Source organism: Elephas maximus, chromosome 6 (assembly GCF_024166365.1).
Source record: "Elephas maximus indicus isolate mEleMax1 chromosome 6, mEleMax1 primary haplotype, whole genome shotgun sequence".
NCBI lineage: Eukaryota > Metazoa > Chordata > Mammalia > Proboscidea > Elephantidae > Elephas > Elephas maximus.
Window position 1 is genome coordinate 133648221 of NC_064824.1, and position 27176 is coordinate 133675396.

General features: G+C 49.2%; 1 protein-coding gene across 4 annotated transcripts in view; it reads left to right on the forward strand.

The window, feature by feature from the left end:
• The window catches only part of ARMC9 (armadillo repeat containing 9), a 190278-nt gene extending 170493 nt beyond the window's left edge, over positions 1 to 19785 (forward strand). For 2 of the 4 annotated variants that reach the window (XM_049888433.1, XM_049888434.1), the window contains exons 23-25: positions 6965 to 7076; positions 15664 to 15836; positions 17017 to 19785. In XM_049888433.1, coding sequence (XP_049744390.1) covers positions 6965 to 7076; positions 15664 to 15836; positions 17017 to 17039 — 308 coding nt within the window. In that variant the 3' untranslated portion in view covers positions 17040 to 19785. Of the gene's footprint in view, positions 1 to 6964; positions 7077 to 7762; positions 10909 to 15663; positions 15837 to 17016 lie in introns of those variants that run through there. The other 2 variants (XM_049888435.1, XM_049888436.1) reach the window with 2 other exon arrangements.
• Positions 19786 to 27176: the final 7391 nt, after the last annotated feature.

Below are 27176 nucleotides of genomic sequence, written 5' to 3' on the forward strand. Positions count from 1 at the left end.
GTCACCACCAGTCCAAATTGATTCTATGACAGCTAATGACACAATAATAATTATGATATACATAACAGTAGAGAAGTTGGAGTGGTCCTGGTTGTGCTAACCCAAAAGTTGACAATTGGAACCCACCAGCTGCTCCCTGGGAGAAAGATGAGGCAGTCAGCTTCTCTACAGATTTAGTCTAGAAAACCCTATAGGGCAGTTCTACTCTATCAGGCAGGGTCGCTGTAAGTCAAAATTGGCTCAACAGCACCCAACAGCAAAGGAGTTGCAGGCATGTAGCCTGACCCTTGCTCCCGGGAGCCCTCTGCTCTCAGCCACAGCCAGGAGCCTTGCCCGTGGTATAGAGGCTCCTAGGCCTTCCATCCCACAAGCAGACCTGCCCTGGGCTTTCCCTCCCAATCCCATTCTCTGAGCACTGGAACACAGCCCTGGGTCACTTCCAGGAGCAAGATTTGTGATGCAGGAAAACCCATTAATTCTGACTCATAGTGACCCTATAGGACAGAGTAGAAAGGTCCGGTAGGGTTTCCAAGGAGCAGGTGGTGGATTCAAACTGCCAGCCTCTGGGTTAGCAGCTGAGCTCTTAACCACTGCACCACCAGTGCTCCTGATGCAAGAAAGCAGACTTTAATATAAGGCCTTGGAATAGGGTTCCCGGAATGATGTAGATTATGACCAAGGTTTTGGCACCTGAAACTCTGATTCTGGGGGTTCAGCGGGGTGCTAGAGTGCTGACTGAGCCAGAAACGTGCAACTGGGAGCAGAAATGACTCAGGGATCCAAATACACTTTGAAGCATCTAGTTGAGTTAACCAGAGACCAACAGGAAGAATAAAGGTATTTTAGATGCCAGAACAAATGTACTGTATATGCTTAGCATCAGAATTGTACGAAGTTTTGTTTTTTTCAATTTCAAAAGGAAATTAAAAGGGTTATGAGCAGGCCAGATAAGACTCAAATTGGAAAAACAACGGAGGAAAAGGTCAGGTTCCAGTATGAAGAACATCTGAGAACTCGTATAACCTGCTCGCCAGTGGACAAACACTTCCAGTCCCGGTTTGGACTAGCACAGCCCGTTACGGAGCCAGACGAGAGCCGAGGGACTTGGAACGGGGTGGATGGCAGGACGGGGCCTGAAGGGAGGCTGTCTCGATTATGAGCAGTTTTAGAGATTTTGCCAACTTTGGTCATCTGCCATTGCACGTGTGTTTTGTTAACCCACTGCCGTCAGGTCGATTCCGACTCGTAGTGGCCCTACAGGACAGAGTAGAGCTGCCCCATAGTGTTTCCAAGGCTGTAACCTTTATGGAAGTGTTACCGGAGAATAGCCTCAGTTCTCATCTTCGGCGTAGGAAAGAATTCAAACATTGAGACAAATAGTGCCAAGCGAGCAGAGGTTTATTAGCAAGCAGGTTAGTAGTAAAAGTACACCTGACTAGGGAGCGTCAAGCGGGTCCTGTCTTGGGGCTTTATACCCCTTTTCTCTTACCTTCCCTGTTGAACATTTAACTGCCAAGTCGGGAACCCCTTACTGAGGAATGTCACCACCCCCGTCCAGCTCTCCCCCTCCCCCTCACAGAAGCAGACTGCCGTATCTTTCTCCCGCAGAGCAGCTGGTGGGTTCAAGCTGCCAACCTTTTGGTTAGCAGCCAAGCACTTTAACCACTGTGCCACCAGGGCTTTTTGTGTTTTATTAGAGCTGTAAATATTAATATGCCTTCACTAAAGGGTGAATCATTTATCTAGATTTATCCAGAGATTTCTGCTCCCGGGGTGGTGGTTTTAGGTGGTCTAACAATTTTTTTTTTTTTTTAACAATTATTACCAATTTGATCTAATACTATTGAGTTAATTAAAGAATAATTTCAAATCCTGGGCTTCCAGAAAGGCCCTGAGGGGCTTTTTATCGTTGTTAGATGCTGTGGGATCAGTTCCAACTCATAGTGATCCTACGTACAACAGAATGAAACACTGCCTGGTCCCGCGCCAGCCTCACAGTCATCGTTTTGTTTGAGCCCATGGTTGCAGCCACTGCGTCAATCCATCTCGTTGAGGGTCTTCCTCTTTTTCACCGACCCTCTACTTTACCAAGCATGATGTCCTTTTCCAGGGACTGGTCCCTCCTGATAACATGTCCAAAGTACGTGAGATAAAGTCTCACCATCCTCACTTCTAAGGAGCATCCTTGCTATACTTCTTCCGGGACAGATTTGTTCGTTCTTCTGGCAGTCAGTGGTATGTTCAGTATTCTTCACCAACATCATAATTCAAATGCAGCGCTTTTAGGGTAACTTCTTTATCAGTGGGAGTCCTTGGGTGGCACAAATAGTTAAGCACTCAGCTACTAATCAAAAGGTTGGCAGTTCACATCCACCCAGAGGTACCTCAGAAGAAAGGCCTTGGCGATCCTCATTCCAGAATATCACAGCCACTGAAAACCTTATGGAGCTTTCAACCCTGTGCTGGTGCTCAGTTTGTGAGTGGTCACTCCTTTCGGAGAGGCTCAGCGTGCTGCTGCCCGTGGGGAGGACGGAGTTGAGGCTGTGGGGGATAGAAATGGCCAGGTGGTAGCCCCTGCCGTTTTCAAGAACAATTGATGTTAGCTCTGACAAAGTCAGGGCCCTAGCACATTCTGGCTCCTGGTATGAGTACCCCCCAGGGGACTCAGGCCTCGGTGGTCCTGGGGAGCCAGCAGTGGCCTCCAGCCCCTCCAGATGGGCTGCCTGGAGCCAGGACAGCAACTCTCCCCAAACTGTGAATTACCCTACCCCACACCCCTTAGCCTGCTCTGAGCGCCGAGACCGTATTCCACATGTCCCGGTGACCCTGGACACCTACGCCTGCCCATCCACTTCCCTCCTGCCTCAAGTGGACTGTGAAATACTAACCCCTGCCCTGTCACAGGACTATGAACCGCTCCCTGTCCCTGCCCTGCCAGGCTTGGCTCTTAACCTCAGTACTTGCCATGGCAAATGACCCTGATTTCACTTTGATTTGACACAAGCTCCCCCTTCAGAGAAGCCCAGCCTCCAGGTTAACACAGCTTCCCCTGGGTCAGTGAGTCTGCGTTTACTCCCTTGTGGGAGTGGACTCTATTCCTCCTTCCACCCTCTCTCAGACGGGCCCGAAGAAGCCACCCTGGCCCCCCACCTCATCCGCCAACGTCCAGCTTTCCATCGCTAAGTGCATCCTATGTGCTTGGAGTGCTGGCTTGAGACTGGCTCCGAGGCTGTGCGCTGGTCGTCACTGGCTCCTATTTCATCCTCAACTCAGGGCCTGACCTGGCTTGCTAGTGACCCTTCCGTCCATATAGTCCTGCTTCTCCAGCCCTTCCTTCCACTTCCATTCTCACTCACCTTGTCCTCCAACCCCTTCAGACCTCCTCACAACACCTGACTCACTGGGAATTTGGAAGTTAACTCCCCACCTAGAGACTACTGGGGAAAAGTTACTAAAAATGAAATCTGCTGCCAACCCAGAAAACCTCTCCGCAAGAATGGAAGAGGAATAGGCATTAAGCCAGGAAGTGCGGTGCATCACAGGTAGTTGGTATGGAGATTGCTAAGACGGAAGGAAATCTTATCCTTTTCAATAGCTGAGTGGGTAGAACTCATTACATTCATTTTTAAGATAAAATTGCTGATTTTCCAGAATTTCTATAGCAGGATACCTAAAGTTATGGGAACCTCCTTCCAGGAAACAGAAAGATAGGGAAGGCTCCCCTGAAGTTACTTTTTTTTTTTTTTTTATTGTGCTTTAAGTGAAAGTTTACAGATCAAGTCAGTCTCTCATACAAAAATTTATATACACCTTGCTATATACTCCTAATTGCTTTCCCCCTAATAAGACAGCCTGCTCCTTCCCTCCACTCTCTCTTTTTGTGTCCATTCGCCCAGCTTCTGACCCCCTCTGCCCTCTCATCTCCCCTCCAGACAGGAGATGCCAACATAGTCTCAAGTGTCTACTTGATCCAAGGAGCTCATTCTTCACAAGTATTTTTTTCTGTCCCATTGTCCAGTCCAATCCCTGTCTGAAGAGTTGGCTTTGGGAATGGTTCCTGTCTCGGGCTAACAGAAGGTCTGGGGGCCATGACCACCGGGGTCCTTCTAGTCTCAGTCAGACCATTAAAAAAAAAAAAAATTTTTTTTTTTTTTTTTTTAAGTCCGGTCTTTTTACGAGAATTTGGGGCCTGCATCCCACTGCTCTCCTGCCCCCTCAGGGGTTCTCTGTTGTGTTCCCTGTCAGGGCAGTCATCGGTTGTAGCCAGGCACCATCTAGTTCTTCTGGTCTCAGGCTGATATAGTCTCTGGTTTATGTGGCCGTTTCTGTCTCTTGGGCTCATAATTACCTTGTGTCCTTAGTGTTCTTCATTCTCCTTTGCTCCAGGTGGGTTGAGACCAATTGATGCATCTTAGATGGCCGCTTGCTAGCATTTAAGACCCCAGACGCCTCTCTCCAAAGTGGGATGCAGAATGTTTTCTTAACAGATTTTATGCCAATTGACTTAGATGTCTCCTGAAATCATGGTCCCCAAACCCCGGCCCCTGCTACATTGGCCTTCAAAGCATTCAGTTTACTCAGGAAACTTCTTTGCTTTTGGTTTAGTCCAGTCGAGCTGACCTCTCCTGTATCGTGTGTTGTCTTTCCCGTCACCAAAAATAGTTCTTATCTACTATCTAATTAGTGAATGCCCTTCTCCTTCCCTCTCTTATAAGGATTTGAACTGCTGACCCTTCCTTCTTAACCACTGTACCACCAGGGCTCATTTTCTTAGCAGGGAGAATCAAAACGTCTTATTTTTAATTTATGCTTTTCATTACAAGACCCAACTGGAAACGCCTACATGTCAAGGGCCTGCGTGTTGAGTTTCTTCTGTGAGTTCCACAGCTCTGACTGTCTTCAGTCACTTCTCAAGGCACGACTCCTTAGGGGGAACCTGTAGGATCCTCAAACCGCTTGGTCAGTTGAATGCAGCCCCAGGAAGGACATTCTTTTTAAGCGAAAGTCTCAACCCTTTAGAGCCAAAAGGAAATAGTTCCCTAAAGAAAAAAGCCAAGAATGTGACTTTGATTTTCTTAAGGACATTGGCCTGAGGAGAGTTATTCTCATTTCCTCATCAACCAAAACTCTCCTGAATATCAAAATCACATGCCTGGTCGGTGGACCCTGAAGCTAAAATGCCCAGCTCTCTAAAGTGAATGAACAGCTGGGAAAGCAGTGGTCTGGTCCCTGCCCGGTGCAGGTGCCTGCACCCTGCTGCTCTTCCCCTTCCGGCTTCTGGCTCTCTCGGTGGGTCTGGTTTTCTTGGCTGGGACCTTGAAAGTCTTCAGCGTGGCAAATGGTGGGAGAGTGGGCAAGAAATGGTGTTGCTATTTGGTGACAGAACCGAAAAGACCTCAGAGGGTTCAGAATCCTTAGTTCCCCCCTCTCCTGGCCCCATGCCCCCACCTTCACGCCCCCTGGGAAGCCCACCCTTGGCCACCATATGGACCTCTCTAGCTGTAGAACAAGAAGAGAGATGGGGCTGAAGGAGAAGGGGCCTGTTTCATCTGTAATACAGAAATAGGGTGTGTTGTATGGTTAAAACAACAAAAAAAAAAAAAACAGTTTAGTAAAGCAGAAAGAAAAGTTTTATTCGGCATATATTCAAAAAGGCAAAAGTGGGAAGTGGACAAGCATGTTGCTAGACCTGTGTCTGCCTAAGTCCAAGGAAATATTACAGAATAAGCAAGAATGGGAAAACGGACAAGCATGCTGCTAGAGCCCTGTCTGCCTGAGTACAAGGAAGGTTACAGGGTAGTCAGTAGGTATTAACATTACAAATGGACAAAACCATTGAAAGCTTCACCTTTTGGCAGATTGGCTAGAAGCTGTGATCCTACATTTTGGATTGTCTTTCTTAATGATCATTGGTACAGGTTTCAGTAATGACAGTCAGGAGGGTCTTCACTGGTCCAATTAACTTTCTGTTCACTAAAGGCTAATTAATGGAAAATGATAAGAGTGGAAAGTCTTTTGTGTTCTGGCTTACGTGAAAGGTTCCCTAAAAGATATTTTTCTTCCCTAAGAGATGATTTCCAAGATTGTCCCATCTATTGTCTTTATCTCAAGGCTCCGTTGATGTGTCCTTGCGAGCCCAGCTCCAGCTGAGTCACATTCTTTGTGCTCAAGGACAGGGGATAATGACTCCAATATTATTTCCTAAGTCAGGTGCAAGCCCTTCTCTGCCTTCCCAGCCCCTTGCGGGAGCATCACGGGGCCTTATCTGGGGTCTGTCCCATCTTTTCCTCTGTGAAGATTCCCTATGACCTGCTTGGGCGTGGGCGTCCCAGGAACTCCACTGGTTGGAGTTAGGGCATTTCCTGGCACCTGTGGGTGGACTGAGGAGCCCTGGGGTGGTGCAAATCGTTAAGCGCACCACTACTAACCAAAAGGTTGGAGGTTCAAGTCCACGCAGAGGTGCCCTGGAAAAAAGACCTGGAGATCTGCTTCTGAAAAATCATGCATTGAAAACCCCACGGAGCACAGTTCTACTCTGACACACGTGGGGTCACCATGAGTCGGAATCAACCCCAGGGCAACTCGCTTGGTTTCGGTTTGGTGGGTGGACTGAAGGTGCCTTGGGCAGCTCAGAGTGACAGGAGACCCACCCCTGGGATTGCTGGGTTTAGCAAATAAAAATACAGGGTGCCCAATGAAATTTGAATTTTTGATAAAAAGCAACAATTTTTCAGTATGCCTCCAGGCTCCTTGTCCAGGTGGTGGTGTAGGGAGACAATTCTGTGTTTTGAGGGTCCCCTACGCCCAGGTGACACACCCAGCAGGTTCTGCCAACAGGTCCCCAGGCTGCACAGGGAGCATCGGGCCTGGCGGCCATGTGGCTCTTCTAGCTCTTCAGCAGCCCAGCCAGACCATCCTCCCAGAGCCTGGAGCATGTGGACTGAGTTCTTTCTCCTCCCCGCAGCCCTTCACGACACCAAGCCAGGAGACTGGTTGTCGCCAGGACTCCCAGAAGCGCCTCGCCCACCCCCTGCAGGAGCCTCAAGCCAGGATCCGGGCAGTGGAGAGACCGCCAGGTAGGGATGGGGGTGTCACGAGGGCGCCATGGTGAGGGCAGAGCCATGGTGGGTGTGGGGAGATGCAGGAGTTCTGGGGGGCTCCTGGAGGCCCTGCAGAGGACAGAGGAACATCGGGTTGGCTCTGAATGTGGGGCCAGTGGAGTAGACAGCACACCTGGTAACCTTCAACAGGACCAGGGCCCAAGGAAGGGAGCCTGCTTTGCAAAAACCAGAGTTATCAGACCTGATAGAGAGGAACATGTAAACATGCCCGAAGGACTAGTTCTGTTAGGGGACTGTTAGGGGACCTTGAAGCCCTGGTGGCACAAGAGTTAAGAGCTCAGCTGCCATTATAGTGGCTATGAGTGGGAATCAACTCCACAGTAATGAGTTTGGTTTTGGGGGGTTAAGGGACTGTTTTATAATGGGAGTTCCTGGGTGGAGCAAACAGTTAACACAGTTAATTTGCTCAGCTGCTAACACAAAGGTTGAAGGTTCAAGTCCACCAGAGGCACCTTGGAAGAAAGTCCCAGCAATGTACTTTGAAAAATCAGCCACTGAAAACCCTATGGAGCGCAATTCTACTCTGACACACATGGGCGTCGCCATAAGTGAGAATCAAATCCACAACCTCTAGTTTTTTAGGTGAACGTGTTCAGGGGAATGTGTACTTCAGGTGTCCTGAGGGTAATGTCCTGTCTTAGCCGTTCACGTCTGGAGAGGGCGCAATGGAGGAAGAAAGTGAGTCGGGAGCCCCGCAGGCGGAGAGCCGGGCTAGCGAAGTGATTTGGCTCCCGTGTCAGCTGCTTAAACAGAAACAAAGAGGGCTTCTCTTCCTCTTCACCAAATGGGCACAGCCTGGCCCTGACGGGTCACTGGGAGTCTTTCAGATGTGAGGAGACCTGCTCTGGGAGGGGGTCCTGGTGGAGGTCTCAGGCCCACGCTGCGTCCTGACTGCCAGACGCTGCCTCACCCCTTCCTCCTGGCCTCCGCAGCGCCGTCCGCAGAGTCACCTCACGATGGAGGCGCCCCCGCATTGAAGTACTGGGCTAGAGTGGGTTTAAAGTGTCTGAAGTGGAGGAACCTGGAGTGTGTGAGTTAGAGGAATGTGGACATGGTGACACCCAGCACTCCGTGCCGCTCTTTTTATAGAAAGGGAAAGCTGTGAACAGGCCCACAAGTCCCCAGATGGCCTTGGCTAGTTGAGCAGGTCCAACCCTGGGGGATCTGAAAGACCTGGAAGAGGCCTGAAGCCCCCACCCTAGCAGGTGGCCCTCCCCAGCTGGCCCTCCTGCCCTTCCTGCAGGCTCCCTCCCACCCCCGGCCCAGAGATGGTGACCCCACAGAAGCAGGAATTCCTGCTCACTTCTGGGGGCCACAGAACACTGGCAGGTGTCAGTGCCATCAAGAATGGACAGGAAGAGCCAGGAGAAAATCAGACAAGGAGCTGGGAGGAGAAGGGGTTGAGGAGAAAGGAGGAGAGGCAAGAGAAGGGAGGCCCCCTGGGTTGCTGGACCCCAGGCCTCCCTTAGAAGCAGGTGCCACCCCTGCATCATCTGTCCCTCCTGCCATTGTTAGCACACAGATTGGTGATGGTGGGGGGCAGGGTAAGGGGGTGGGAACGCCTAGCAGCCCAGGAGCTGTGTGGGCTGAGCCGGGAGAAAGTGGCCAGGGCAGGGACTTGGGTAGAGCAGGGATCGACATCTCTAAAAATGACCCAGAAACCACCTCCCCTACTTCCCCCTACCTACCCCCGCCCCCCATCTCTGGGATTGGGGGCCCTGGCTCTCAGTACCTACCTGAAACAGGAGGCTCAAAACAAAGAAAGACAGGGAGAGAGCTGCCTGGTGGCTCCAGGGTCAGACCCTCTCCTGGTCCAGCCAGACCAAACCTGCCCCTGCCGCTGCTAGGACGGCCCTTTCCCTGGAAATCACTGTTTTCCTATGGGCAGGGGGCACCAAGGTTCTCTTTTTGAGGTACCCCCCCTAGCTACACCCACTGGGCTCCCCAGTAAGTCACTCCAAGCTCCTTCAGTGTGCAAATGCCCCCTCAAGTTAAACCCCTGGGCCACTCCCACCTTCCTGTCAGTTACTGACCTTGACTTCTGCTGAGCTCTGTGTGAGGGAGGGGGAGGTGGGAGGAGGGAGAATACACATTGTTCCTTCTCTCTCTCCTCCCCAACTGTGGACTCCTGCTGGACTCTTCTTTCCCCCCAACCACACCTACCTCCCCTCCCCCCACCCACGCCCTCTGCTTTACTGAGCTGGCTTCAGCCCTTCCTGTCACCTAACCCTAAAGCCAGGTCACGCACCCCCATCACAGCCTGACAGTGTCACTGTTCCCTTCAGCAGGGGCACGAGCCCCACGCCGTTGTCCTGGGGTCCATGACAGTCTCCTTGCTGTCCCCAAAGACCAGGACCATGTGGACAGTGTTTGTCAACTGTTCCCAGTGCCTGGCCCAGAGCAGGCTCTCTGTATGGCTTTGGTGGGGACACTTGTCCCCTCTGCTGCCCCAACCCCTCCCTCTCGGTCTTCAGGGTAAGGACACCCCTGCCCTCCCCCCAGAAGAGGAGCTAGGTAGTGAATGCCTGCCCGCCTAGGCCCCCAAACCCTGAGCTGCAGTTTGGGTAACTGGTAGGCTGAGTGATAGTGCTGAGGGCTTAGCCCCACTTTCAGGGGGCTTCAGAGGTTAAAACTGGAGCCATTATTCCTTGTCCTCGATCATAAAAAATGTGACCCAGCTGGAGCTGGACTCACAAGGACGTATCAACTGGGCCCTGAGGTATAAAACATCTTTTAGGGAACCTTCCATATAAACAAATCATAAACAGGGCACAAAAGACCCACATACTTTCCACTCTTACCTTTTTCTACTATCATTTAGTCAGTAGTAAGATTTGTCAGACCAGTGAAGACCCCTGACTGTCACTGCTGAAACCTGTACCAATGATTGTTAAGAAGGATGATTCAGAATGTAGAAGCACGTTGATTTAGCAGTTTCTAGCCAATCTGTGAAAAGGTGAGGCTTTCAGTGGTTTTGCCCATTTTGTAATGTTAATATACACTGATGACTTTGTAAGGTGCCTTGGACTTGGGCAGACATGGCTGTGGCCCATGCTTGACCGTTTTCCCAGTCCTGCCTGTTCTGTAACACTTCCTCGGACTCCGGCAGACATTAACGCTGGAAGCGTGCTTGTCCGTTTCCTACTTTTGCCTCTTTGAATATATGCTGAATAAAACTTTTCTTTTGGCTTTACTAAACTTTGTGATGTTTTTACCCTAGAACACCCTCCAAGGCCTGACAACAGGTGGGGAGATGGGCTCCAGGGCCCAGGTGCGTCCCCAGCCACTGGAGTGTGGCTGCCCCAGCCCCCAGCCAGGCTCAGAGCAAAGAGCACAAAGGTCCTGTCCTCCCTCGGCCAGGCAGTGATTCTTTGCAAGGATTGTGAGTTTAAAATAAGTGTGATTTTTATATACATGTACATATATACTTCCCAGCTCACATTGTCCCAGAAGGAGACACAGCAGCTCCCTGAGACATGTACAATGTATGCAGCTGAAAGAAACTACAGATTAGAACAGGGAGGCCGGGAACTGGGATCACAGAGCTCGTGTGCAAAGGTGCGTGCCCATGTGAGCTGCTTTCTGAGTGTTTTCTGTTTGCCTGCGTCTGGTGTATTCTCTTCTCTCCCCTGCACGCACGCACACGTGAGCATACACGTGCACACACACACACCCCTCTCCTGGTTTTGTTATAACTGTGATGAATTTCTGTGGCAGGGACCCCGAACCTAATGGTCAGAGTCCACTCAGGCAGGGCTCATTGATTTGACCCCAACGCACACAGCAGTGTATCTGGCGATGTACAGCTGATTATGACTCAGCAGCATTCCAAACCCGCAGAGATTAAATGTCTGAGCAGCCCTAATTGCTCTTCCCTCCCAACTCAATGGCTCCTATTGATGCACTCAGATAATATAAGCACGCTGGACCTATAAATAATTGCCTGCCCTTCCGGCCCCTCCCGGGTCAGATAAATAGCAGGGTCCACCTTATTCCCCGTACCCAGGCCATCTACTTCTGTGGCTTTTCCTAAGTCATAGATGACTACTGCCTGCTTCCTCTGCTCTGCCCTCATCTGACCTCTCCTTCTGACCCCCCAGCGCCATTTCCAGCTCTGGCTCCCGGCCCCGCCTCCAGGCTGCAGTGCTCACTACACTGGAGGATGGCAGTCCACCCGGGAGCAGAGCTGACCCCCTATTCCCCCAGGGCCCGATGCCATGGCCCCTGAAAGTTCAGTGATAGTTGCCCAGCTCCCTCAGTGTCCCCGGGTGGTTTGGAGACCTCATAGGTGGTGGGCTCAGCCAAGCCAGTTGGCTCCCAGGTACTGTGTGGAAGGACACTTTCTCCAATACCAGTGGAGGAGCCAGCCAGATGAGCCCCTGTCTGAGGGTATCCTTTCCTCAGCCACAGCACTGCCTACCCAAATAAAGGCCATATCCTAGGGGAGCTGGATCCCTCGGGGCCTTTGATACTGGTGTTGTCAGATGCCCCTGAGTCAAATTTTCTACCCCGTATAACAGTAGGACTGCCCCAAAAGGTTTTCTGGCTGTAATCTTTACAGGAGCAGACTGCCAGGTCTTCCTCCCATGGAGCTGCTGGGTGGGTTCAAACTACCAACCTTTCAGTTAGCAGTTGCGTGCTTACCTGTTGCACCACCAGGACTCCTGGGGCTTTGATTCGAATTGCCAAATTGCCCCGGAAAAGTAGGCTCCCTTTTCTGGTCACCCCTGGGTTGTGAGGTTAGAGTTCTGGAGCTCTGCGGCCCCACCTCTTCTCTCTCTTTGCTTCCTGCTGACCCCCCTCAGCTGGCCCCCTCACCTAACCCCCAACCCTGCAACTTGACTGTGCTCCCCCAGAAGGCCCCTATGGTGGAATCGCCATCTCTCCTGGCCCCCAGCCCTGGCAGCCCCCTGCTGCCTTGAGGTCTGGTGCCCAGGCAGCCTACCTGCCCTACCCCCTACCTGAGGACCTGTGATGGGGACATTTCAGGTAAGCCAGGGCTAAGCCTTGCTCTTGCCACTACCAGTGATAGCTGCCATTGTTCACGTGAGCAATTTGTACTAGTCCCTGTCAGTTGTTCCCCTTAAAATGCAGAAGGGCTTTCGGCCCCCCATCCTTTCCTCCTTGTATGAACGACTTCGTGCCTAAAGTCTGAGCAGCTTTTATGCCAGTCTTTTCCTAGTTAACTTTGGAAGCTTCTCAGCTATTGCAAGTTTTATTTTTCTAATAATTAAAGTAACATTCTCGATGTAAAAAAAAAAAGTCCAACAGAAATAAGAAAGGAATCAGGCAACACATTTCCCACTTCTTCCCTAGCCCTACTCCCCAGAGCCATCGCATTGTCAGTGGGGCTGAGCGTGCACTGTGGACAGATGGAACCTGCCATAGATTGAATTTTGTCCCCCCAAAATATCTGTTAACTTGGCTAGGTCATGATTCCCAGTATTGTGTGATTGTCCACCATTTTGTCATTTGATGTGACTTCCCTATGTGTTGTAAATCCTATCGCTATGATGTAATGAGATGGATTAGTGGCAGTTATATTGATAAGATCTACAAGGTTAGCTAGTGTCTTAAGCCAATCTCTTTTGAGATATAAAAAGAGAACCAAGCAGAAAGACATGGGGACCTCATACCACCAAGAAAACAGTGCCAGGAGCAGAGCGTGTCCTTGGACCTGAGGTTCCTGAGCAGTGATGCTCCCAGACCAAGGGAAGGCTAATGACAAGGACCTTCCTTCAGAGCCGACACAGAGAGAGAGAAGCTGTCCACTGGAGCTGACGCCCTGAATTCAGACTTCTAGCCTACTAGACTGTGAGAGAATAAATTTCTCTTTGTTAAAGCCATCCACTTGTAGTATTTCTGTTATGGCAGCACTAGATGACTAAATCCTGTAACTGAATGGACTAGGAAGCACACTCCTCACGATTATTGTTTTTTGTTTTACAGTCCTGTCTAATCTTTGAAGAGTGGGCTTCGGAAATGGTTTTAGTTCTGGGCTAACAGAGCGTCTTGGGGCCATAGTTTCGGGGGTTTCTCCAGTCTCTGTCAGGCCATTAAGTCTAGTCTTTTTACATGAATTTGAGTTCTGTTCTGCACTTTTCTTCCACTCTGTCCAGAACTCTGTCAGGGTGGTCATTGGTGGCAGCCGGCCACCATCTATTTCCCATAGGGTTTTCAGGGCTGTGGTCTTTATGGAAGCAGACTCCCACATCTTTCTCTCGTGGCATGGCTGCCTTGAGATCTGGGTCCCACTGGGTTCAAATCATGGCCTCACTACCTGCTTGATATGTGTGTGACCCTGGCAATATTCTGGACTTTGGACCCTGATGTGAAAAATGGGGATAGTGACCCCAACCTGACAGGATTGTTTGAGAGTTACATGTCACCTTTTCAGAGAAGTCTTCCCTGGATGTTGTTGTTGCTAGGTGCCGTTGTGTCAGTTCTGATGCGCAGCAACTCCATGTACATCAGAACAAAACCCCGCCCGGTCCTGCGCCATCCTCATGAACGTTGCTATGCTTGAGCCCATTGTTGCAGCCACTGTGACAATCCATCTCATTGAGGGTCTTCTTCTTTTTTTTCACCAACCCTCTACTTTACCAAGCATGACGTCCTTCTCCAGGGACTGGTCCCTCCTGATAACACATCCAAAGTATGTGAGACAAAGTCTCACCATCTTCACTTCTAAGGAGCATTCTGGCCGAACGTCTTCTGAGATAGAGTTGTTCGTTCTTCTGGCAGTCCATGGTATATTCAATATTCTTTGCCAACACTGTAATTCAAATGCATCAGTTCACCTCCCTAAAATTAGTTATGTATTGCCCCTGCAATAAATGACCACCAATTTAAAACAAAAAACAAGCAAACCCGTTGTCGTGGAGTCGATTCCAACTCATAGTGACCCTATAGGACAGAGTAGAACTGCCCCATAGGGTTTCCAAGGAGCAATTGGTGGATTCGAACTGCCAACCTTTTGGTTCTCAGCCTTAGCTCTTAACCACTGCGCCACCAGGGTTCTGACCACCAATGTAGTGGCTTAAAAAACACAACATATGTTATCTTACAGTTCCCCAGGTTAGAAGTCCAACAGGTCTCACTGGTCTGAGAGCAAGGTACTGGCAGGGCTGTGTTCCTTCTGAAGGCTCCAGGAGAGAATGTTTCTTTGACTTTTCCAGCTTCTAGAGATCGCCTGCATTCTTTGTGGCTCCTTCCTCCTCCACCTTCAAAGCCAGCAACTTGTACCTCTCTGTGCCTTTCTTCTTGGTTACATCATCCCCTGATGCTTCTGCCTCCCTTTTCTGCTTTTAAGGACCCTTGAGATTACACTGGAGCCCTGGTGGCATACTTGTTAAGAGCTCGGCTGCTAACCATAAGGTCGGCAGCTCGAATCCACCAGCCGCTCCTTTGAAACCCTATGGGACGGTTCTACTCTGTTTGGTTTTTGAGATTACCTTGGACCCACTTGGATAATCCAGGGTCCTCTCCCTGTTTTAAAGTCTGCTGATTAGCAGCTTAATGATACCTGCGATCTGAACTCTCCCTTGCCATATGTCTTAGTTCCCTTGGGTTGCTGTAACAAATTAGTACAAACTAGGTGGCTTAAAACAGAAATTTATTCTCACAGACCTGGAGGCTTGAAGTCTTAAATCAGGGTGTCTGCAGGGCCACGCTCTCTCCAAAGGTTGTACATGAGAAACGTTCCTTGCTTCTTCCAATTTCTGGGGGTTCCTGGCAGCCCCTGGCCTTCCTTGGTTTGTTGCTACATGACTCTTCTGTCTGCTCCTCCCCTCCGCCATTCATATGGCGTTCTCCTAGAATGTGTGTCTGTGTGCACATCGTCCTCTCTATAAGGTCACTAGTTATTAGATGAGGCCCACCCTGATCCAGTACAACCTCATTTTGACTTGACTACATCAGCAAAGACCCTATTTCCAAATAAGGTCACATTCACAGGTTCCAGGTGGACACGGAATTTGGCAGGGATGCTCTTCAAACCAGTATACCATGTAATCTAACGTATTTACAGAAGACTCTGGGAATTAGGGCATGGACATCCTCAAAAAAAAAAAAAAACCATCGCCAATCCCAACTCATAGGACAGAGTAGAACTGCCCCCTAGGGTTTCCAAGGAGCAGCTGGTGCATTCGAACTGCGAACCTTTTGGTTAGCAGCCAGCTCTTAACCACTGCACCACCAGGGCTCCACTGTGGACATCCTTGGGGGGCCATTATTCTGCTGATACATCTTCCCTGGCCACCCTATGTAAAAATCCAGTACTTTCCCAAATTTCCACCCCCTTTCCTACTTTGTCCTCTCCTTCACATTGATTTTCTTATGACCCTCTCTTTCCCTAGAACATGAGCTCCATGAGGCAGGGATTTTTGCTGTTGGTTCCTTGTTCTGCCCCCTGCCTCACCCCATGCCCAGGACCATGCCTGCCAGGTGTCTGTAACTGGCCGAGACAGGGGCATCTCCTTCTCTCCCTCCTGCGACTCCTAACCTGTTGGCAGCTGTGACAGAATTGCACGTTGTGTTCTAGGGAGTTTATGTCGGGCTTTGCCTGCAGGCCCCAGACCCCCCAGACCCTGGAGATCCTGGACCTGAACCCTCCCAAGGCGAAGGCTTCGGCTCCCGCCCCTCGATTCTCCTGGTGCAGCCCCCAACAGGCCAGCCGCCCCAGCTCCGAGGGGCCCTCCACCCGGGGCCTGCAAAGTAAGTCAGCTGGCCAGCCTGCCGGGTGCTGGAGCCACCCGCAGGAACAGGCCTTTGCTTCCACCCCCGGCCCCTGTGTGTGTCTACCAGGTAGACAAGAAAAGGCCCTGTGCCTTCTCCAGGGACCACGTCTCTAATGGCTCATTCATCTTCCCAGCTTATTAAGTGGCCAGCGGCCTCCGCTCATAAGGGAGCTGGCAGAGTGAGGCCCTGCAGGCAGTGCTACTCAGAGATACCGCAGCCCCCAACTGTGGGGGTCAGAGTCTGCCCTGGCCTGTCCCCATGCACTGTCATCGGGCTGACACCTGGCCCCAACCCTGGCAGCTGCATCCTTGCCAGCCAGGCAGATGCCCTTCACAGGTCGGGGGGCCCCCAAGGGCACACGGTGCTCCCCCACCCCACCTTGTGTGCACGCTGTAAGGACCACTGCTCCCTCTTGCTCTGTCCCCTCCCAGCCTCAGCCAGTCGTGCCCCCCGCCCCCAGCCTGGACCTTTCTAAAGGGCTTTGCTAAAAATAAGGGAAAACCACTGGGAAACAGAACAAAAGAATGTTGAGCAGCACACAGCAAGTCACACTCAGGATATGCGCAGTTCTGTGATGTAGCCTGCTGTCGCAGCCTCCCTGCCCTCCTCCCTTCCTGACGGCCCTGGACCCATGGCAGCTGGGGAACCACTGGAAGTGTGGTTCATGGCGCTCCTGTCCCACCCCGAAGCACCGGTCAAGCTGCTTCCTCACACAGACCTGGAGGAAGCGCTGGCGAGCATGGGGGCAGCTTGGCCGGGAGACAGGCGGGCAGGCAGGCCCCCCCTGCCCAGTGTCCAGGCTGCACGGGGTCAGGGAGCTTCTGCCAGTAATAATAGCAGTAATGACCCCAAGAGCCAGGGGCTGCCTGGCCACATGGCCAAAGCGCAGCATGGTCCAGGCTGGCCTGGGTCACTCACTCGGAGAGCGGGGGATTTATGTGTCCTGAGCTCTCGCCAGCAAAATTCACTGAGTGACACACACCAAGCAGCCTGCTTCCTGTGAGGAAGACCCTGACCATAGTGCAGGTGACCCGGGGATTGAGGGGATCTCTTTAATCGGTTAGCACATGAGTGGGGTGAAAGAAGGGATTGTATGGGACAGAGGAGCTCTGTATGAGCCCAGAGCTGGCATCTCACTCTTGCTTTTCTTCTCCAGGCAGCCAGGCCTTCAGGAAGTGAAGAGAGCTTCTTTCTACGGGTGTCACCATCACGTTGCCTGAGGACCAGCCAGCTTCCCAGCGGAAGCTGCAGGTGGCGGATGTGAAGAGACAGCGTTGTGAAGAGACCAGGGCCACCCTCCAGATAGCCGCAAAGCGAGGCCACCAGTACCCCCAGGACCCAGCCCTGTTTTCCCCTCAGGCAGAGCCACAGAAAGAGGGCTGGGAAGATGCCCTTCCTGCCCTTCCTTGGCCAGGGGGGTGTTAAACCTGGGACATTTCCTTATCACCCTTCACACACACCAAGGAGACAGGTGGCTTTGGACTCCCCAGCCTCAGGCCTCATCAGCACCCAGCCAGGTAGAAAGTGCGAGGCCAAACCAGCGAGCCCGAGCCAAGCATCAACGGAGCTTGTGAAGAGGACAGAGCTGTGAGGAAGCTGGGGCTGTATCCTCAGCCCGGGAAAGGAGGCCTTTCCTGAGACTGCTGACCAGGGCAGCCTCTGCAGAAAGCAGCTTTTCTCTCTGGACCAACTGGGAGGAGACAAGCCATGTAGAATAAGGGAAAATCAAGAACAGCAGATTTGCCATTTTCTTTCTCTTTTAAAATCAGGTAAAGAATGTGAGGCCTAGTCTCTTCAGAGCGGTCCTGCGCTTCAGCCCAAGTGTCTTAAAGGCCTCCGGATGTTGTCCAGTTGAATGCCCTGTTTCCTTCCCTCAATAAAGACCACAAATATAAATAGCACTGCTGGTAAAATGGCTGATCTCCCCAAAGAAGGAGGTCAGGCAAGGACCAGCCTGGGCCCCCTGCTTGCCGAGGGTGATATCAGGGTCCCAGTCCTAAAGCAGGAGGAAGGAAATTCGCCTTCAGAGCCAGTAGGCAAGGGAATTCTGAACGTTCCTCAGCTGCTAGTGACAGGATCTGATCCTCCCTTAAAACTGAAATACTGAATAAAATTCATCATTATTCAGGTGTGTTTTGTGAATGTATGTGGGGGTGTGTGTAAAGGAGAAACGGGAAGCAAGTTAACATCATATGTTGTTCCTGACCCGTGATCTGCCCAGTGGTGGAGACGTCTTTGTGGTCTCACTTGCACATAACGTGTAAGCATTGCACCTTTCAACGGCCTTCTGACTCTTCAGGTGAGCAGGCAGAGGAGGAAAACAGAAGAACATTTGAGCAGGCAAGAGGCCAGGTTACCCCATGAGATGACCATAAGCTCGTCGAGGGCTGGGACTCTAGGTTAACCTCGTGAGTTCTTGGCAGCATAAGTCTGGTGTGTGACTGGCCTGGTGACCATGCCAGCAGGCCCAGCAGCTGCATTGTCATTTTCTGGAAATGTGTGAGCCCTTCTCTGTTCTTGGGGGAGAATGCTCTGGAGGATACCATCCCTACCCTATTGGAACTGTCGACCCCCAGGCACCTTCTGGACTCCTGACTTGCTGTCAAAGGTATAAAAAACATAAGTGCTCCTCTGGGTTTGGGGAGTCTTCAATACTCTTGATACAGACAGACAGGAAAAGCAGAGAATGGATCCTCAAAATGTAATCACCTCATGGCCAAACTGCGGAAAGCTGTAGACTGGTTGCAGAGGATTGCAATGGAAAAATCTTCCCCCCCCCCCCCAGTAAATCCACTCCCCTACAGATTCCTCAGACACTACTGACTGGCACAGACAGCCCTCCCCTGTCTTGGCCTGGGCAGCAACCCCGTCTTCAAAACTCCAGTTGAGGTAGGAGAGCCATCCAGGTTCAACCCAAAGTCTCCCCATTGTGGAGGTAACTGCTGTTTCTCCCTTGAGCCTTTGGATGAACTCAAGTCAGATTTTTACGTTTCTGGTCATTTTTGAAGAAAAGAAAATGTAGTCTTTTGGAGGAGTGTCCATCTTAGGGTCAAAACACACTGCTATCACCAGGTGTGGTCCCTGGTTTTTCAGGGGGAAGTAAATACTGGGCCTGTGTACCACACCCTGGGAGGGTCCTCTCCAGGCACACACTCTGCATTCCAGGGTTGGAGGCCAGAAATACATCTTCTTAGACACTAACTACTTATTCAAACGTACTCCAACCCTCTGCAGGCCTCTGTGAGTGAGTTAGGGTTGGATGGGAACATAATCTAAGCAAAAAAATGAAATACATAACAGTAAGTGTTGAGCAACAGGATGGATGTAACTGATGTCACTAGACTATATACGTGAAGAACGCTGAATGACAATTGGTTACATATACATTTGGCACAGTTTTTAAAAATCAATTTTAAAAAAATCAAATACACAAATAAACCAAAACATTTTTAGACATCTCATCATTTTTAGCTCATAAGATCTGCCCAGGAAACCTACCAAGGGCAGCCACCAAGAGGGGTCTTTGGAATTTCTGAAAAATGGCAGGCCTTCGGACAATTTTGACTCCTTCTGTCCCTAGAAGCTGACCCCAGCTCTCCGCTTACCACACGCTCCATAATCTCTTCTGAGAAATACTTGTTTTTATTTGCTTCAGTCACAGGAGAGTGTAAGTGTCTGGCAACAGCTTGAATTATAACCCTTTCTTCAATGGAGAACATCATCAGCAGATGGAGGCTGAGATCCAGTCAGACATCAACTGTCAGTAGGTTGGGAAAGATTTGGCCCAAATCAAAAGAGTTAAATATACAAACAAATAAGATTAATGCAAAAAGAAGGATAAACAAAACATCAAACTTCTTTTCCTGAATAAACCAAACACTTGAAAGGCCAGAGTAGCAGGGGCAGGGGTCTGGGGACCATGGTTTCAGGGGACATCTAAGTCAACTGGCTTAATAAAATCTATTAAGAAAACATTCTATACCCACTTTGGTGAGTGGCGTCTGGGATCTTAAACACTAGCAAGCGACCATCTAAGATGCATCAATTGGTGTCAACCCACCTGGAGCAAAGCAGAAAGAAGAACACCAAAGACCCAAGGTAATTATGAGCCCAAGGGACAGAAAGGGCCACATAAACCAGAGACTACATCAGCCTGAGACCAGAACTAGATGGTGCCCGGCTACAATTGATGACTGCCCTGACAGGGAACACAACAGAGAATCCCTGCTGAACAGGAGAGCAGTGGGATGCAGACCTAAAATTCTCGTAAAAAGACCAGACTTAATAGTCTGAGACTAGAGGGACCCCAAAGGTCATGGTCCCCAGACCTTCTTTTGGCCCAAGACTGGAACCATTCCCAAAGCCAACTCTTCAGGCAGAGATTGGACTGGACTATGGGATAGAAAATGACACTGGTGAGGAGTGAGCTTCTTAGCTCAAGTGGACACATGAGACTATGTTGGCATCTCCTGTCTGGAGGTGAGATGAGAAGGCACAGAAGGACAGAAGCTGGCCGAATGGACATGGGGAATACCGGGTGGAGAGGAGTGTGCTGTCTCATTAGGGGGAGAGCAACTAGGAGTACATAGCAAGGTGTATATAAATTTTTGTATGAGAGACTGACTTGATTTGTAAACTTTCACTTAAAGTACAATAAAATTAATGACTTAGAAAAAAAAATCAAACTTCTTAATAAAGACAAGATCTGACCCTGCACTTACATGGCCCTGCCTTGCGTAACTAACCCTAATCCCAGCCCCGATTCCAATAAAACTTTATAAAAACAGGTGGCTGGCCACCACAAGCCGTAGTTTGCCAATTTGTTTTTGTTTGTTTGTTTTTTTTCATTAAATACTATTTCTTTTTATTGCTGAGTTTTTGGGAGCCCCTTAAATTTTGTACACCAGGCAGATACCTCCTTCACTCACCCTAGTCCTGGTCCTGGATCTGGGAGATCCTCCTGGGTCCTCCTAGTGTAGCAGATAGCACAGCCTTGGGGCATAGGCTTATGCCTGATCACCTTGCGATGAGTTGTGTTAAGGAGTGTATCAATTAGCTTTTGCATATGACAACCAATCCCCAAATTTAGTAGTTTAAAATAACAATTTATCAGCTTACAATTATGGGCTGGGCTCAGCTGGGGGATTCTTCTGCTGGGCTTGGCTGGGCTCAACTGTGAATCTGTGGTCAGAGGACAGTTGAAGGCCTCACAAAGCTGTTGGCTAAGGCCCTTGGTTCTCCTCCATGAGGGCTCTCACCCTCCAGCAAGCTAACTTGGGCTAGTTCACATAGTGGGGTTCCAGTTGCAATAAGAGAGATCAAACCCCAGTGCACAAGTACTTTTCAAGTCTACTTGCATCATGTTTGCTGTTATCACATTGACCAAAGCAGGTCACATGACAAGACCACAGTCTACATGGAAGTGGACTACTCAAGTATGTGGGTACAGGGAAGCTGAACAAACTGGGGCATTTCTGCCACAATCTATCACAGGGAAGGTTTTCAGGGCTTACCTAACTTCTCTGAAATAGATCTCTCAGGGTGTTTTCCCCTGTAGAGTAACCTTCCATTTTAATTCAATTGAACAAATACTTCCTATGGGGCCACTCTGTGTTGGGATGTGGAGACACAGTCCCCCTGGCCCTCAAGTTGCTATCCATCTTCCAGGGAGAATTCCTGGCTTTTGAGGATGGTTACAGTATAGGCCAGAGCCTCAGCATCAGATTGAAAGGACAGGCTGATTTCCAGGAGGCGGTTATAGAACTGGGAGGAAGGTCCTCAACAGACCCATTCAGAGTTGTTTGCTTAAGGCTCAGTTGAAGGCCAGGAGAGGATGGAGGGGACTGCAGGAATAAGAAGTAGAGGGCAGAAGTGGGGGTGGGGGGAAAGGGGCTGGTGCTGGAGAGAGTCTCCAGGGAGCAGGAGGACAGGGATGTGTGTTCTGGAACCCAGGAGCAGGGCATGGAGGTAGTCACAATAATCAGCTGCAGGGGAGAAGATGGGCTGCCTGAGACCACCCTCAGAGAACAGTGGCCCTAGAGAGTTGGATCAGAGGTCACCCTGGCACCAAGAAAATTGTCTTAGTTATCTAGTGCTGCTGTAACAGAAATACTGCAGTGGATGGCTTTAACAAAGAGAAATTTATTTTCTCACAGTCTAGTAGGCTAGAAGTCCAAATTCAGGGCATCAGCAACAGGAGAAGGCTTTCTCTGTCAGCTTTGGAGGAAGATCCTTGTCATCAATCTTCCCCTGGTCTAGGAGCTTCTCTGCACAAGAACCACAGGTCCAAAGGACATACTCTACTCCCAGTGCTGCTTTCTTAGTGGTACGAGATCCCCAGATCTCTATTATACCTCAAAAGAGATTGGCTTAAGACTATCTGATCTTGTGGACCTCGTCAATGTAACTGCAGCTAATCCATCTCATTAATGTCGTAGTGATAGGATTTACAACACATAGGGAAATCACATCAGATGACAAAATGGTAGACTATCATACAATACTGGGAATCATGACCTAGCCAAGTTGACAGATATTTTGGGGGGACATAATTTAATCCATGACAAAGGCGAAGGTGGCCAGCTAGATGCCATTGAGGCCAGAGGGGGACATCCCAGAGAAAAGAAAGTAGCACAAGTTGATGGCATGAGCTGTAAGAGGGGAAGCCAGAGCAAAAGCCATGGAGCAGGGACCTTGAGGGTGCTGGGAACAAGGAGTCTGCCAGGACCTCTTCTGGTACCTGGGCAGGAGGCGGTGGTGTGCTGGAGCTAGCTTGTACCAGTTCTCAAGAACTAATTGCTATATTTGCAGGAATTCTGCAAGCTGGTTTTAAACAGTCATTACCAAAACTTAAATTATATAAACTTACAATTAAATAAATTATATTAAAGACAAAGTCTACCCAGAAGAAGTAAAGGCTAGAACACAAACAGAAACCTGTACACCAGTGTTCATTGCAGCACTTTTCACTATTGCCAAAAGACGGAAACAATAGGGATGTCCGTCAACAGATGAATGGATGAAGAAAATGTGGTATACCCACACAACAGAATACTACTCAGCCATAGAGAGAAATGAAGTCCTGATGCGGGCCACAACACGCGTGAACCTTGAAAACATCATGCTGAGTGAAATAAGTCAGTCACAAAAGGACAAATACTGTATGATCTCACTAATATGAAATAAGCAAATATACAGAAACCAAAGATTATTAATGATTAGCAGAGGGGAGAGGGAGAGGGAGTGGAAACGGGGAAGCTTTTGCTTAGGGGCCATCGAGTTTACGTTAATGGTGGTGGAATGATTCGCAAAAGGATGGCAAGAATGGTTGTGCACCTTGAAGAATGTAACCAATGTCACTGAATTGTACATGTAGAAATTGTTGAGATGACATAAATTTTGTTATGTATATTTTCACCACAACTTAAAAAAAAAAAGTAATACATACTCAAAACTCATCCTCATGGTAAATATTTCGCCATGTTCACTATCGCCCCAGACGTTATTTTCGTCTATTGTATCTCTGTGGTGGAAATACAATACAGTGGTGGCTACTGCGTCTCTTTTCCCAACTTTGTGTCCAGTGACATCATGTTGGTAACTTGAAATTGGCCATCGTGGGGGTATTTACATCACGGAAATTCACAAACACTACAAATCAGAGCTGCCCGCCCCCTCCCCCCCCCCCGCCAAGAGCTGGTTGTTAAACATTTACCAGCGCACACTCGCAGGAGGCGTGCAAGGAGGCACAGCCTCAGAAGTAGAGCGTTGGGTGGACCAGGGACCACCACGGGAAAGGTGGACTGAGCAGGACAGCACGTGCCCCCTAGAATGGCAAGCCCAAAAGGTGGCCTGCGCAGTAAGGGAACAGGCAGCTACTCCAGAATTCCCTCCCTGCACCTAGGTCTGCATATCCTCAGATCGCTGGCATCGGCCCAAAGTGCTAGCATCATTTCACTTGAGGCCTTCACTTACAGGAACTAGCCTGGTGCCTTTCTTGCTGGGTTACATGATAACCAGGGGTAAAGTCTGGTTAACCTGGGTGTTCCTTGGACACCTTCCTGCTTGGAACACTGCCAGCGCACAAACTGCTACTGTGGCCCAGAAGCACATCGTCTGCGTACGTGAGGGTGGACCTGTTGCTGGATGCCAGTCCTCAGCGGTAAGTCCCCACTTTCTGGGAGCAAAGAGGGTACACCAGATGTACCGTTGGACTTTGGGAACATTGTGTTCTGGCTCAAACCAGCCTGGAGCAGGGAGCACTGGCCTGGGCTGAACAGTAGATGTGTGGGGGATGCCCTCTTCAGACCCACAGGTCCTTCAGTGAGGCCCAGGGCAGCCTTGAACTTCTAGGGAGAAACCAGGCAGAGGGGCAAGTACTATGGCTGCTAACCAAGAGGTCGGTAGTTCGAATCTACCAGGTGCTCCTTGGAAACTCTATGGGGCGGTTCTACTCTGTCCTATAGGGTGGCTATGAGTCAGAATCGACTCGACAGCAGTGGGTAAATCATACCAAATGACACATAAAACCTAAAATAATGCTATTTTTTTATAGTAAAAGCAGGAACAATATGATAAATACACAGACTATTGTTGTTATTAGGTGCTGTTGAGTTGGTTCCGACTCATAGCGACCCTATGTAGAACAGAAGGAGTCACTGTGAGGTCCTGCACCATCCTCACAGTCGTTGTTATGCTTGAGCCCATTGCTGCCACTGCTAAAAAGTAAAAATAATGTCGCTACAGTGCAGTTTCACTCACCAGAATCGGCAAGACAGCAAGCACACCACACCGGGAGGCCACTTTTATGCCACACCTTACAGGGTCGCTATGAGTCGGAATCCACTCGACGGCACTGGGTTTGGTTTTGGTTTGGTTTAACACCCCTAGACGGTCTCAGGTTTTTCTGATACCTCAGGACACATCTTGCTAACCAAAAAAAACAAACCTGTTGCCATTGAATCAATTCTGACTCAAAGCGGCAGAGTAGAACTGCCCCATAGAGTTTCCAAAGAAGGCCTGGTAGATTCGAACTGCCAACCTTTTTGGTTAACAGCCATACCACTTAACCACTATACCACCAAGGTCGAGATAAAGCATGGATGCTCACAGACACAGTTCAAAGCTCTGGCAGTTTGATGCTGAGTTGTGAATGTAGTTCCCCGGGAAGGTGCTTGGTAACGCCACTCTCGTTGCTTGGGGTTCACGCTGCCTCTTTAAAGGCTCCCTGCAAAACAAACACTGAACACTATATTCTATTTTCACTTTTTGCCTTTTGTCATGGATTGAATTGTGTCCCGCCCCCCTGCCTCCCCCCCCCCCCCAGCAAAATACAGTCAGCTTGGCTAGGCTGTGATTCCCAGTGTTGTGTGATTGTCCCCTGTTTTATGATCTGATGTGATTTTCCTGTGTGTTGTAAATCCTACCACTACGATGTTAATGAGGCAGGATTGGAGGCAGTTAGGTTCTGATGTTAATGAGGGAGAACTCGATCTACAAGATTTGATTGTATCTTGAGTCAATCTGTCTTGAGATATAAAAGAGAGAAGCGAGCAGCGAGGAAAGGGACTTTATTACCACCAAGAAAGAAGAGCCAGGAGCCAAGTGTGTCTTTTGGACCCAGGGATTCCTGCACTGAGGAGTTCCTAGACCAGGGGGAGATTGATGACAAGGACCTTCCCCCAGAACCAACAGAGAGGGAAAACCTTCCCCTGGAACTAGCACCCTGAATTCAGCCTTCTAGCCTCCTAAACTGTGAGAGAATAAACTTCTGTTTGTTAAAGTCATCCATTTGTGGTATTTCTGTTATAGCAGTGCTAGATAACTAAGACACCTTTTTTCATAAAAGAAAAAATTCTCTTTGGGTTTCTTTCAATTAGTGAAAACAGGTACAGGCACACCTCAGAGATATTTCGAGTTTGGTTCCAGACCACTGCAATACAACCAGTCACACAAATTTTCTGGTTTCCCAGTGCATATAAAAGTTATGTTTATACTATACTGTAGTCTATTAAGTGTGCAATAGAATTATGTCTGAAAAAACAATGCACATGCCTTAATTAAAAAAATACTTTCACATCCAAACCCCCTAAGACACCAAGCTACTGTGCTGAGAGCTGGGGACCATGGTCTCGGGACATCTAGCTTGACTGGCATAACATAGGCTATAAAGAAAATATTCTACATCCTGCTGTAGTGAGTAGTGACTGAGGTCTTAAAAGCCTGTGAGTGGCAGTCTAAGAAACATCTACTAGTCCCATCCTGACTAGAGCAAAGGAGAATGAAGAAGAGCAAATACACAAGGGAAAGATTTGTCAAAAAGACTAACGGTCCACAACTACCATAACCTCCACTGGACTGAGGCCAGAACAACTAGACAATACCCACTTACCACCACCGACTACTCTGGCAGGGATCACAGTAGAGGGTCTGGGACAGAGCAGTAGAAAAATGTAGAACAAAATTCAAATTCACGAAAACTGAGGACCAGCCTTGCTGGTCTGGCAGAGACTAGAGAAACCCCAAGAGTATGGCCTATGGACACACTTTTAACTCAGTACTGAAGTCACTTCTGAGGTTCACCCTTCAGCCAAAGATTAGACAGGCCTATAGGGTCAACAATAACACACGTGAGGGATGAGCTTCATAGTTCAATCATGTACACCAGACAAAAGCAAAGACTAGAAGGCAGGAAGGGACAGGAAAACTGGACTAATGGAAACAGGGAACCTGGGGTAGAAAAGTGGGAAGTATTGACACATTGTAGGGTTGGCAACCAATGTCACAAAACAATTTGTGTATTAACTGTTTAATGAGAAACTAATTTGCTCTGTAAACTTTCACCTAAATCGCAATTAAAAAAAAAAAAAAACTAAAAATCAAGACGTACTTTATTGCTAAAAAATGCTAAGCATCATCTGAGCCTTCAGTGAGTCATAATCTTTTTGCTGGTGGAGAGTCTTGACTCGATATCGATGGCTGCTAACTGATCAGGGTAGTCGTCGCTGAAGTTTAGGGTGGCTATTTTATAGCAATATCTTAAATAAGACAACAATGAAGTTTGCCGCATCAATTGACTCTTCCTTTCACGAAAAGATTTCTCTGTAGCATGTGATGCTATTCGATAGCATTTTCCCCACAGTAGAACTTCTTTCAAAGCTGGAGTCACTCCTTTCAAATCCTGCTGCTGCTTTATCAACTAAGTCTATGTAGTATTTTAAATCCTTTGTTGTCATTTCAACAATGTTCACAGCATCTTTACCAAGGGTAGTTTCCATCTCAAGAAACCACTTTCTTTGCTCATTCGTAAGAAGCAAC